The following is a 14,398-nucleotide window of genomic DNA, read 5'->3' on the forward strand; positions in this document are numbered from 1 at the left end:
TGGGACTGTCGCTGTCCTTTGGGCTGCAGAGCAGTTAAGTATTTGTTGAAAGAACAAGCTATGCATGATCAAGGAGGAGGGAAAAGGAAGACTAAAATGAGAATGATCTGAGGCTTTTAAGACTCAAATCTACAACTCTGGCTGAAGTTTTCTGGGTAGTCACATTTTGGGGAATCATGAAAATTGGAAGAAATGGCAAAGATACCTGAAAGATAAATGGCCCATTCCATTAAAGAAAGGTAGATTCAAGGCCACTTAAACTGATGTCTCATGTCAACCCTAGCAAATTCTCATATTAAAAATTATTATTATACTTTAAGATTTTACTTATTTATTTGAGAGTACAGAGGGAAAGTGAGAGGGAGAAGCAGACTCCCAGCACAGCGAGCTGGATATGGGACTTGATCCCAGGACCCTGGGATCATGACCTGAGCTGAAGGCAAACACTTAAACCAACTGAGCCACCCAGGGCCCTAAAGATTGTTTTTAAGTGCATAGGAAAGAAAGCAATGAAGACTAAGGAGACACTATAGGTTTACTAAGTGCAACTTGTTTAAAAAGGAAAACAAAAATTAATTGTACATTTAATAAGGTTTCTAGACTAAGTGGTCAGGACGCAATGTTGATATTTTTCCTGACTTCATCAAGGTATTTTTACACCATCTCTGAAAATCTCCCTGTGCCTAAGATGGCAAAACATGGGTCATATTATATGGTTTGAATCACAGCCAGACTGTGGAACAGTTCCCACAGAGCGCTGATTTTAATGGGCTGGTGTCAACTTGAAGGGAGCCCTGCCCACTTAATGCAGAGTAAATTCATGGGTGGCACTGAGCTCTCAGGGGACGGGAATGCGGGAAGGAGGGAAGACTCACTGCAGAAGAATGGCCTGGCTCAGAAGGTAGACTTTAACAGTTAGCTCGCTTTTGCAAGTGAACTCACCCTTGAGGACAAGCTGGGAGAGACTTGAAGTAGTAGATACTATATCTTGGTTTGTTTTTGTGTTTTATTTTTTTGTTTGTTTGTTTGTTTGTTTTTGAGGCCTAGTATTTTGTTTGTGTTTTGGTTGTTTTAATTGCTTTTAGTCTCAGAGGGAGTTGGCCTGTACGGTGTTGCGGTGTTGCGTGTGCGGTGTTGCGTGTGCGGTGTGTGTGACAAACAAGAATCCCCTTCAGTATTTGTGTTCTCAGTAACCAGACTGAGGGAGGTGAAAATCCCATTGTGTTGGGTGGGCTGCGTCTGGAATGGTGGCTTCAGATGGGGGGGAAGGAGGCTGCTGTTAGGGAGCCCGTGATGGCAGACTGCTCAGAGGAGGAAGAGCTTTCTGTGAGGCCCTTGGAGGAGGAAGGGGTGAAAACGCTGGGGCTGACTAGTCTGGACTGTGGGGTCCCCCTTGGGGACATCTCCATCTCCCTGGCTTTGAGCAGCTTCTGGGTGGTAGAGGAGTTAGGTTTACTCTCCTGGGTGCATTTGAGGCAGAAACTGGTGGAAACTGGCCTGCAAGCGGATGGAGGTCTGTGAGCAGAACTTGCATGTGGGAGACATTGAGTAGCAGGAGCTTTCTCTTGGGTTTCTGTTAAGTTTGAGACCAGTGACCGTATTCATGTCCTTTTCATTACCACTTCATTTAGGACTTGACCCTTAGCTCCTTGGATCTTCTTTTATAAAACCAGTTTATTTTTGTTTTTATTTTTATATTTTTCTTTCTGTTTTGAAACTTTTAAACCTATATAACAGCAAAAAGCTTCGTACATTGAAAGGCTTGTGTACTGTTTCTTTGGATTTACCAGCTGTTAGCACTTTGCCATATTTGCTGTGCAGGTGTGTATTTATCCACTTATCTTTTTCCTCTCTCGTTTTTTGGGCATCTTCGAAAGTAAGCTATGATCATCAAAGCAATTTAACTCAACTACTTCCTCATCTATCTCCTAAGTACAAGGACATTGTCCTACAGAAACACAATAGAGTTCTCCAACACAAGAAATTATGTAAATACATTCCATATTCAGATTTTTCTAGTTGTCTCCAGAAGCATCTTTAAAACTTGAAGCCTTTGTTTGTTTACTTGCTTTTATTTACTTACCCAGAATCTAGTCATGACTTAACCTTGGAGCTCTTGACATTTCGGATTCCTAGCCCTAACCCTCTGGAGCATTTGATTCTTTTTTTTTTTTTTTTAAGATTTTATTTATTTATTTGACAGGCAGAGATCACAAGTAGGCAGAGAGGCAGATAGAGAGAGAGGGGGAAGCAGATTGCCCACTGAGCAGAGATCCCGTTGCGGGGCTCGATCCCAGGGCCCTGGGATCATGACCTGAGCCAAAGGCAGAGACTTTAACCCACTGAGCCACCCAGGCACCCCAGGAGCATGTGGTTCTTTAGGACTAGATTGGGCCTGGAAATCTGTCTTTTCCTAATTTTTTAATATGAAAATATTCAAACCTTCAAGACAGTTACAAGAAAAGCTCATTTAGATTCACCAGTTGTTAATATTTTGATGCCTTTGTGTTCTCTATTTGTCTCTCTAGAAAAACACATCATTTTATTCATTTTGCTGCTGAACATTTGAAAGTTAAATCATAATACTTTACCCCATAATACTTTAAGTCATACTAACATCCTTCAACTTTTTTCCTAAGGATGAGGATATGCTCCAACATAATCACAATGAAATTATCACACTTGAGAAATTTAACACTGCTTTAGTACTGTTACCTAACCTAAAGTCCATATTCAGATTTTCCTAATTTATTCCAATAATGACTTTAAACTGACCCTCCAGCCTACCTTTGAATTCTTGATGTCTATTTTACGTGAGGATTTGTTCCATTAAATTATATTCCGCCCCCGCAAGGCTCAGAGGTAAACTATATGCCTTCTCTGTAAAACGTGTTGCCTTTTGTGATTTTCTAAAGATTTTACCATGCATTCAATGTGAAGATTACAGTAAAGAGAAATTTTTCGATTTCTTCAGTGGTCTGGTAATTTAAATTTGTGGGTCATGAAAAGTTGGGGGAAACAAACAAATACACTAGTAAACTAGTTTTTGAAAAAAGTTAAGGGGTTTGGCAGGGCTGTCAGGTAGCAGAGGAATTAGATTTATCCCATCCAGTTGAATTTGAGGGGAGAAGAACTAGCTTAGAATTTTTTTTGTGACTCATCATAGCTAATGGAGACATTCCTTAAAATTATCAAAATCTCTCTTGCTTTTACTTGCTGTGATACCTACCCTTAAGCGACATTTAGTTGACATCATGTCTTTGACCTGGTCTTTGACTCTGTGACCTTCCTTCTCGCTGGCACAGTGTTTGAGCTAGTGACAGGGCTTCTGTCAGTGATTGTCGCAGGTCCACAAGCTGGAATAGATGTCCCATTTCAGAATATGAAGCAGGGAGCCCTGTTAAAGTTAAGTTAGATTTTCTAGTTTGGTTATAAGTAAAAAAATAAAATTTTGATAGCATCAAAATTAAAAACTTTAACCCATCAAATGATGCTTTAAGAAAATGAATAGGAAAGTCATAGCCTGGCAGAAAATTTTGTAACATAGATCTATTAAAGGGAAGGTATCTAGGAAATACAAGGAACTCTTATAATTCAATTTGAAAAGACAATAAAAAAATAGGCAAAAGATTTGAACAGACAGTTCCCAAGAGAGGATAAATGGCCAATAAGTACATCAAGAAAATGCTCAAACGTTGTTCCTTAGGAGAATGCCAATTAAACCACAGCGAGATACAACTATATACTCACCAGAATGGCCAATATTAAGAAGACTGACAACACCGAGTGTTTTGGCAAAATCCTAGAACAAAAGAACTCTCCTATCTTCTCAATACATATATAAAATGGTAGAACCACTTGGGGAAAGATCTGGCATAATGCTGAATGTACACGCGGGCTGTGATCCCGCAATTTCTAGTAATTTAACCCAAGAGAAATGCAGGTGTGTATTTCTAATGTGCAGCCAATAGTCTTGTATAGGAATATTCCTAACAGCTTTGTTTGTAATAGTCCAAAATGGGGTACCGTCCAGATTTCTGCCAGTAGCAGAACGGCCTGATACACAAAGGAATGCTACCCAGCCACAGAAGAGAATAAACTGCTACTACACAGAACGTACTTGGCTCTCAGGAACATAAAGTGAAGGGAGGGAAGCCTTACACAAACAGGGACATATGGTGCCATGCCATTTTAAGAAATTTCAAGAATTTTTTCACCTACAGTGAAAAAAAGGAAAACAAAGAGGCTGCCTCTGGGGTTGGGGAGGAAGGTGACTGGAAAGGGCTATGAGAGAACTTAGGGGTGGTGTTAATGTTCTGTGTTTTGACAGGGATTTGGGGTACACAGTGTGTATTTTTGTGAAAACTCGGAATGTACACTTAAAATTAGAGCATTTCGTTTCATGTAAATTGCACATTAAAAGCGATAAAGAAATATTAAACTGCAATTTATGATATAGAAGCTGAAGCACTTAGGGGAAGTGAACCAATGTCTGCAGTTCATTTTGAGCTGTATTATACAGATAACGTAGGCTAGTTGATGGGTGTGGGGGGATGAATGGACATGCCGTAAGCGTTGTAATAAAATGTTCGTGGTAGAAGCCAAGTCACAGTATATGGGTATGCTTGGTAAAATTCTCTCAGCTTTCTTGTGTTCTTGAAAATTTCCATAATAGAACATTGGGAAATGACTCATATTTTTTTTTTTTTTGAAGCATATGAAATAGCCATTTGGGGGGCGCAGAATGGTCAAATAGTGGCAGGTGTTCGTGGGCTGCCCTAATACGTGCATCCACGTTTTGTAGCTGTTTCATTTAGCAGTCTTTTTCCGACAGGGTGATGATAGACAGTGTCATTTTCTTCCAGTCCTTGTGCTTAGCTGGACTAGATTAGTCCGTGGGTGGCAGAGGCTCTTAACTGTCTTTGGGGCCGATTCCTTAATATGCCAGTCAACTCTGCCTGTTCTAGTCTGTTTGGTTTATATCAGATCTCACTTCCAAAGCGGAGTTTCTTATCTATTAGCAGTGAGGCAAGAGGGCCTCTCTCTATGTGGTCTGCTTTGGGGCAGTGCCCTCCTTGCCTCTTCTAGTTTTTTGGCCTATAATTTTCTAATAATTTGACTCTAAAATCCGTATATTTTGCAGTTTACACATGAATCTACTGTATTTTGTGCTAGGGCTTTCATATACCCCTTCCCTCTCTTCACATTTGCATCTATAGGACACTTTATCATAAATCTTGAATTCTTTTGTCCTAGAAGTGGAAACTGGTGAGGAAGGACACCTTTGGATCTTTTGCTTTCTAAAGTGGTTAAGGTCAAAAAGCCTTTGGGGACACAGCTGCAAATCAGTTGTGGTCATACCTGTTGGCTTTGTGACCTGGTCTCATTGCCTCACTACTGGAGTTAAATGAGTGGGACTAGGCTTTTTTTTCATGTTACTCTTTTTAGTTTTGGAAAAAGAACTTTTTGTTTGTTTGCTTGAACAACTTTTCACTACCTCAGAGTTTCTGAGTGGACACCTCAACTCAGTTTTCTTTATACCTTCTGCTACTTCCAGTTCAGCAGCAGACTGTCTGATTTTGAACTCCATAGTAACTGACCACCACTAATAACTCTTACCCACATACAGATGACTGATTAGCCAAGGAGTGCTTTTTCCCTCAAGTGTTTTCTCTTTCTCGAGTCCTTTGTAGGGAGAACTAATTAAGTTGAAAGCACTAACCTGTTGGACGTGGTGGGAGGAATGAGTTTTTGGAGTTCACTACCATTTATATCATGATTTTAGCATTTCACTAATGGATCTTTGGTAAATCACAGATCCATAAGGTGGTTGATGGACCTGTGTTCATCACTGCTGAAAAGAACTACTGAATCCAGAACACAAACACAGGTGTACCTGGAACAGTGGTTCCTCAACCTGGGGTTCCAAAGAGTAATAAAGGTTCCAAAAAATAAAGGGAGGCTGTTATAGATAGGTGCGGCTAATATTTCAGTTTCCTTTATACTGGTGAAAATGTAAATGACTTTCTCAGTTTTGTTTTACTAAATTGTAATACCCCTTGTCACTCCCTTAGCCACTCGTGTCTTTTCTGTATGGGGTTAGTCAGGAGAGCAGTGTGAGGCATCGGACCGTGGGGCCAGGTGCATGGGGCTGTGGTGTCCTTCCAACTTGGGCCTTCTTATGTTCAACATAGGTGACAGTCACTGAAGATGGATCAGTGAGGAGTTTTTCTGACACAAAGCAATGAAAACTTGCTCACAGACCAGTTTGAGTTCATGACCAGTGTTTGGTGAACACTGAGCTTCTTTTTTAATATTTCTCTTAACTATTTGTAAGTCTTTTCCTATTGTGAGTTAATTTTAACATAACTCATGGAGATGGAGGAAAATTGAAGTGACGTGGCATCTGTTGGACTAAACTTTGCACCCTTATTTCTCATGTTAGCAGAAAGAGGTTTGATTACTCATATAATAATCAAGAATTTGAGAAGGAGTTTATGCATTTAACAAATGTTTATGGAGTTCTTATAAGGTATAAGGCAAATGTACAGTAATCAACAAGGCAGATGTGGTCCTTGGCTTTATGAAACTTGCATTCTGGAGGAAGAAAGAGATTTAAGAACTAAATACCAATGAAGTAATTTTAGGAAGAAGTACATACTACCATGAGAGCGTATTAGAAAGTGTTCTCACAGGAATGAATATACAACAAATGGTGTTGGGGAAACTGGACCACTTTCTTTCACCATACATAAGAATAAACTCAAAATGGATTAAGGACCTGACCTGAATGTGAGACCTGAAACCATGAAAATCCTTAGAGAACAGGCAATAATTTCTCTGATGTTGGCCATAGCAATATTTTTCTAGATATGTCTCCTGAGGAAAGAGAAATAAAAGTAAAAATAAACTTTAGGACTACATCAAAAGAAAAAGTTGCTGCACAATGAAACAATCAAAAGAATGGAAAGGCAGTTTGTGAATGGGGGAAGGTATTTGCCACTGACATAGCTGATAAAGGGTAAGTATCCAAGATCTATAAAGAATTGATTCCACACAACACCCAAAAAACAAATATTCCAATTAATAAAAAGTGGGCAGAACACCTGAACAGACACTTCTCCGGAGAAGACGTACAAATGGCCAACAGACACATGAAAAGATGGTCAACATGACTCATCATCAGGGAACTGCAAATCAAAACTACAGTGAGATCTCACGTCACACCTGTGAGAATGCCTAAAATCAAGAACACAACAAGCAACAAATGGTGGTGAGGATGTGGAGAAAAAGGAACCCTCTTGCACTGTGTGGGAATGCAAACTGCTGCAGCTATTCTGGAAGATAGTATGGAGGTTTCTCAAAAAATTAAAAATAGAATTACCCTATGATCCAGTAATCACATTACTAGATATTTACCCTCGAAGTACTAATTCAGACGGATATATGTACCCCAATGCTTATTGCAGCATTATTTAGCATAGCCAAACTATGGAAGCAGCCCAAGTGTCCAATGATAGATGAATGGATAAAGAAGATGTGGTATATGTATATAATGGAATATTATCTAGCCATAACAGAGAATGAAATCTTGCCATTTGCAATAACATGGATAGAGCTAAAGGGTATAATGCTAAGTGAAATAAGCCAGTCAGAGAAAGACAAATACCATGTGATTTCACTCATATGTGGAATTTAAGAAACAAAACAAATGAGCCAAGGAAAAGAGAGAGTGGCAAACCAAGAAACACTCTTAATTATAGAGAATAAACTGATAGTTGCCAGAGGAGAGGTGGGTGAGGGATGGGGGAAATAGGAAATGGGGATTAAAGAATATACTTATCATAATGAAAAAATAATAATAATAAAAGAGAGAAACAAAAGAAAAAGAAAATGCTGTCACAGTATTTTGGGAAGGCTTCCTTGAAGAGGTGGGATTTAAGCAGAACAAGCAGGAGGTAGTTAGGCTGGGGAAAAATATATGGTGGTCCACCAGTGTTGATGTTCAGGAAGAGAGCATAGCCTATCAGAGACCCTGCGACAGGACCAGAGTGGGGTGAGTTTTTTTTGTTTGTTTGTTTGTTTTTGGTTTTTGTATCTGGAACTTACACAGCTACAGGAAATGACACAAAATGAAAGCCAGAGTGGTAGGCTGGGGCCTATTCAAGGCTGTGGGCTTGTAGACCACATCAATAGTTTTTATTTTATCCCGAGAATAGTGTGAAGCCATTCAGGGGTTTTTAGAGGGTAATGATATAATTGGATTGGAAAAGAAAAATATCGTGGGCGTGCCTGGGTGGCTCAGTTGGTTAAGCATCCAACTCTTGATTTCAGCTCAGGTCATGATCTCAGGCTCGTGGGATGGAGATCTGTGTCAGACTCCGTGCTCAGAGGGCAGTCTGGTTGAGATTCTCTCTGTCCCTCTGCACCCCCACCCTGTGCATACTCACATGCGCGCTCTCTGTCTCTCTCAAATTAATAAATACATCCTTAAAAAAAGAAAAAGTATTGTGGCTGCTGAATGGAACAATAAAGGTATGTTAAAGTATTGCGGTAGCCTAGGAGATGATGGTAGTGAGGATTTGGGCATCCTCAGTAGAGAGACAGAAAGATGGGTGATTTGAGACACAGTTTCCCATTTTTTATGTCATGGCACGTATAGATGGTTTTTTAAAAAGTATCATACTGTGATAAATAGACAAGGATGACCCAGGGGCTGAGGGGAATTTGTACTCTGGCATAGTTGTAACCCATTTGTGTCAGTGTCTGTGCATCAGACTCTGAGAGTTGGGTGTTTGGGAAAAGAGGAAGAGAATGAAGTCAGGGATGAATCCCAGGTTTTTGGTTTAAGCAGCTGGTTTGATGGGAGTGCTTCTGAGATCTGGACAGCTAGAAAGGAGAGGGGAAAGATCGTGGGTTCAGTTGTGTTTATGCAGAGTTTGGGGTTTCTGTTAAGTATTCAGATGGGATATTGAGTGGGCAGATATTCTCCTTTGAGGAGAGAATTTAAGCCATATGGAGGGTGGCTCAAAGTCAACTAAGGAGATGGCATAGGACCAAGGCATACAGAATTTCCGCATTGAAAAGTCAACTAGAGGAGACTGAACTAGCAAAGGACATTGAGAATTAGGCCAGAAAGGTAGAAGATATACCAGATGATTCTGAAGCAATGAAAGTCAAGGAAGGAGAATGTTTAAGGAGGGAGAAGTCTTCTGAGAGGGCAAGTAAGATGAGGACTGAGAACGTTCCATGGGGTTCGGTGACCTGGAAGTCATAGGCATGACATCAGAGCAACTGTACTGTGCAGAAGCTAGTGCGGATCATGGGCCACCAGAAAGTGAAAGCAGGGAAGTAACAGCTCTGTTGAGAATGTCCTCTGTGACGGGGAGGAGAGAGAGCAGGGGCAGGCTCTGGGCTTGAGTGGCTGCGGGTACAAGAGAGTGAAAAGATGAGCAGAGTGAGGGAGCCAAGGGCTTGGGAGGAAAGCAGAGAATAGAGGTGGTGAATGGAGGTTAGTGATGGTTGGCAGTGCGGTGGAGAGTTTCCTGCTGAGGCTTCTGTTCTCTGTGATGTAAGAGGCGCTGACATTTTCTGAGTATGAGAAAATAGACTAGGGGCAGAGATGTTGGAAATAGCCCTCGTGGAGAGCAGGAGAGTGAGTGTTCTAGAGCCTGGGCAGGATTGACACATAGCCCTGACAGCTGATTGGGGTTGGCTCCACTGTGTCTGTGGAAATTCCTTGGGTGTGCCTCGCTGCCCTTCTAGTCATAGGGAGGGAGAATAATGGAATTCATCCAGGGAGATATGGCGGATGCGTGCCCTGAAGGGATAGAGGGACAAGGGGTTTAGCGAGTCAGGGAGTGATTTCACTGATGAACTGTGGGCTCTTTTTTTTTTTTTTTTAAGATTTTATCTATTTATTTGACAGAGAGAAATCACAAGTAGGCAGAGAGGCAGGCAGAGAGAGAGAGGAGGAAGCAGGCTCCCTGCTGAGCAGAAAGCCCGATGTGGGGCTTGAACCCAGGACCTGGGATCATGACCTGAGCCAAAGGCAGTGGCTTAACCCACTGAGCCACCCAGGCGCCCCTGAACTGTGGACTCTTAAGATGGATATGGAAAGATGTAAAGGCAGGAGGCAAGGAGAGGTTCAGAAGAAGGCAGAAACAAGAAAACTACAGGATCCAAGAAGAAGCTGTTGAGTAAACCAGCTGGACAAGTGGGAGGGTTATGATCCGAGTGGGTGGCACAATCTAAATCTTCCAGCACTGAGTGGGGGCACTGTGTTTAAGGAGATTTTTACTCACTGTCTGCTGAGTTGCCTTTTGTTATGTCTATAATACTGGCTATTTAATATCAGGTTTCAAGTGGTAAAAGTTGCTCACATTTGCTTTGGAGACTATACATACATGAAGAGGGGTATGTGTGTGTATGTGTATTTAAGAAATATATTTTTGGTATCTTACAGTATCCTGCAGTTCTCATGATGGGGTCATGCAAACAGAGCTTTCTTAGCAGGGTTGCAGGATCTATGAGGATGATTGTACCAGGAAAGCTAGAGATATTTCAGCAAGGATGAGATATGATTAGGAAGGTGAATTAAGGTGGGTTTATAAGAAGATCCACAGTAGGGATATAAGTATGAATGGTGGGTAGAAGATGGAGGCGAACAGGATCACGGGAGATGAAGGAACGAAAGAGAACATGTCATATTTGCCACACAGATAGATACTGACGTCATGTGGTGTTGTATGGAGTATGGAGGTGAAGACGGCACTGAGGGGCAAGGGCACTGGAGGTTGTCCATGACTGTGACAAGGGAGGGGGAGGGTAGTAGAGTTGGATGGCATGGGCCACAGACGAGCAGGGTTTTGTTGTTGTTTTCTTTTTCAGGTGGTAAGGAAGTGATGGTCTAGAAATTGGTAAAAGCAAGAACTCTTTTCCTCCTCTTCCAGACCTTGAGAATTAGGGTTGCACCCGATCGCCTGGCTGGGAACCTGTTAGATATGCACATTCTCAGGCCCTACTGACTCAGAAGCTCTGGGGGGTGGGCCCACACTCTGTGTTGTGACAAGCCCTCCAGGTGACTCCAGTGTGCTGGTGAGAACCATTGGTGCCAGTGATAGCTTGCTTGGGTGCAGGGAGGGAAGTAGTCAGTGTGACCCGTGAGCTGTCTGATGGGTTTCCCCTAGTATGTTTTGGAAGCAGATAGAGATTGGACTTAGTGGACATGAGACTTGGCTTTTCTGGTCTCCAGTGGCATCAGGCTGATAATAATAGTTTCAGAGCCCATGCTAGATGTTTGGTCTTTGCCTGGACCTACGAACTTGCTATTAGCCCCAGCAGTGATTACAAGGACTGGTTCATTTATAACTTTGTCATTGCTAGGGTTTTAAACACACGATTCACTGTATGCACATGTATTTATTTTTAAACTTTTCATAAACATTTCCTGTCATAAAATAAGTTGTTATTCTTTAGATTTTATTTATTTATTTGACAGAGAGAGAGATCACAAGTAGGCAGGCAGAGAGAGAGAGAGGAGGAAGCAGGCTCCCCACTGAGCAGAGAGCCTGATACGGGCTCGATCCTGGGATCATGACCTGAGCCGAAGGCAGAGGCTTTAACCCACTGAGCCACCCAGGCACCCCAATAAGTTGTTATTCTTGTAAGTGGTAGTTACAATTCAAAATTTCTTTTTCTTCAAGGAATGTGATTGATTGAATGTTATTTCAGATTTATCCTAATCATGCTATCTAGAATACACAGGTATGCCATTATTGTGACACTAAGGAGGGAAAACATTTTATGAAAAAACTTCAAAACTTGTAAAATGTGAAGGAGAAGGTTGTGTAAATGTGTGTGATTTGTCAAGGGGGTATCACTGGAGCTGTGTTAAAAGGCTTCAGGGATGAGGTGTATATGCGGATTTAGTAGGTGTGACTTCTGTCTCAGTTCAGCGTTGGCCACAGACCTGTAATTGGGATGCAGCTGGCTTGGCACTGGCCAAGGGAGGGAAGGATGGGAGGGAAGGAACCCCAGCAGCTTGGGCAGTCATGGAGGCTTGTGTGTGCGTCCTGTTTGGTTCGCACCATTGGTTCGAACCAATGATTGGTTCGAACCAATGATTGGTTCATTGGTCATGCGTTGCCTGGATGAGTTCAACAAACATTGATTTCGCATGCCTGATTTATGCCAGGACACATTTTAAAGACAAGGAAGTTGAGGCCCCCAAATTTAATGTCTTCCCCAAATCGAAGTTAGTGAAGAAGCCAGGAATCGAATTGGGTTCCTTAAGTCTGAAACAGGCTATGCCCCTCCCCCGTGTGAGTATAGTGGCTTGGTTTCTTGTGGCCCCGGGACAGGTCTCTTGTCACTCACCCTCTCTCTGAAAACAATAAAACAAAGGAAAGCCTCCAAAAATACTAAATTTTGCATGATGGCAGTCATCTTAAATCCCTGTCAACAAGTGAGTCACTATTATGTAAGTTTTAGCAAGCCCTAACTTCAGCAGGACAGGTCTTTGAGGAAAGGAAAGGGAAACTGGAAATGGCTCTTGGTCAGAGGACACCTAAGACACTTGTCAGTTTTGTTTAGTTGGCCCTGATGCCTTGTTTGCTCTGTTTCTAGTCAAATATTGGGACCATATGTTGCTGACTCCTCTTCAGACCATTTAAATGTTTAATTTGCAGGTGAAGCATTCAATTTGACCGAAAATATTAAACACTCATAATAAATAATTTTGGAAGCCTGCTGCCTTGCTCTGGATACTATTTGTTGCTGAATTAATTATATACACTAATCAGAGCTCTGATGAATTCTGTGAACTGCTAATCTTAAATCAGTGGATAAATGGTGGTAGCATTGGGCTGGTTTTATTTCACAGAAGGGATGATTTGGAGTTGGGAGTGGAGAGAAGTGGAAAAAATCAGAATGTAGTTGCACACTCTCTTTCCAATACCTTCTCTTGAGGTCCTGTTTCCTCGATCACTGCCGTCATGCTAAAGGATTTCTTCTTTCCCTGTCCCCTCTTGCTCTCCCAGCCTCCCTTTCCTCTCCTCCCTTCCATCCCTGCATGCTTTCATTCTCAGTTCCCTCTCCCTCCTTCTCTAGTGAAATTTCTTTTTTTTTTTTTTTTTTAAATATGGAGGAATTAGACTTGGGATGGTAATGTCTACATATCAGAATTCTAAAAGCATTAATTAATTTATTACTGTTTAGTGTTCTGTTTCACTCACACAAACTAAGTCATGGTCTTTTTCATGTAAGCATTTGATTAGGTTCTGAAGGGCTAGATCAAGCTGGTCCTGGGCATGGAGCCACATGTTACAGCAAGACTTGTTTCAGTTTTGAATGATTTGGTCGTTGGGCTGAAACCATTGAAGACCGATCCCAAGAAAACAAAACTGGCAGCACAATTTGTTCCATTTCCTTTTCTCCAAAATGGGTTTTTTTTTTGTTTTTGTTTTTTTTTTTAAGAGTTTGGGAGTTGGAAGACAGGACCAACCAAGAGGAATCCCATAAGTGGGAAAGAAAGGCTATTGCATTGTTAGCAGCATTTCAGCCTGAGTGATTAGCAGTATTTGGCCATGAGAAAGAGGCCTCTAAAAATAACTGGTGAGCAGAGTTTGCAGTCAGGTCCAATTTCAGTTCTAGAGGCCTTGCCTGTGGAGCAGTTGGCCAGGCTCAAGCTCTAGTAGGGAAGGGTGTTCGGCCTGCTGATAACGCTCTGGTTTTTGTCTTCCATCTGTATTATTCATGGATTAAAGCAACCAAAATGGCTGAAGGTAAAGGTGCATTTTTATTGTTTGGGTTAAAACTGGTTTAGGATCTAGCTGGCAAATTTTAGCTTTATTTTCAGTTGCGCACTCTTAAAAATATTTTTGGCTAAGTGCTTCGACCACATCTTCTGCATTTTCTATTTTAAACTACTGGAGACATCAACTTCTTATGGTAGCTAAATTTTTCATGGAGTAATCTGTCTTTAATCTGAATATGTTTTGGTGTCTTAAAATATCTATTCGTATATTGTACTATCAGAGACCGCAGTTTACAAACTTCAGAAAAATGTATGAATGGCCTTCCCTGGTTTTATAATTACAGTGAACTTAAAGAATGGTGTGTATTCAGATCTCAGATTATAGGAAATTTAAGGCCTGTGTGAGTCTCAGCCTGTATTAGCGAGCACATTTAATTGGTTTAAGCAAAGCTTGACTCAGACTTTACCATATGTGGAAACTGACCAAATTTTTGGAAGGGGGCGTTATATGGGAAGTAAAGACAATAGAATTTCATTTTGTTTTTGTTTTTAAAATGGGATTATTAACTACAAATGTTCTTTAACAATGTATCAAATTTACATTTTTGTTTTTTGTTTTTTTTCCCTTGCTTTGTAGGGTGA

At 41.2% G+C, this 14,398-nt stretch overlaps 1 protein-coding gene across 11 annotated transcripts in view; it reads left to right on the top strand.

Annotated features, from left to right (window-relative positions):
- Positions 1–14,398, top strand: part of ASPH (aspartate beta-hydroxylase) — a 219,663-nt gene that overhangs the window by 16,855 nt on the left and 188,410 nt on the right. For 2 of the 11 annotated variants that reach the window (XM_047728093.1, XM_047728095.1), the window contains exon 1: positions 13,633–13,784. The exons of 8 other annotated variants lie outside the window; for them this stretch is intronic. In XM_047728093.1, the coding sequence (XP_047584049.1) occupies positions 13,775–13,784 (10 nt within the window). In that variant the 5' untranslated portion in view covers positions 13,633–13,774. Of the gene's footprint in view, positions 1–13,632; positions 13,785–14,398 lie in introns of those variants that run through there. One more of the 11 variants, XM_047728099.1, reaches the window with a different exon arrangement.

Source organism: Lutra lutra, chromosome 4 (assembly GCF_902655055.1).
Source record: "Lutra lutra chromosome 4, mLutLut1.2, whole genome shotgun sequence".
In the NCBI taxonomy this organism is placed as follows: Eukaryota; Metazoa; Chordata; class Mammalia; order Carnivora; family Mustelidae; genus Lutra; species Lutra lutra.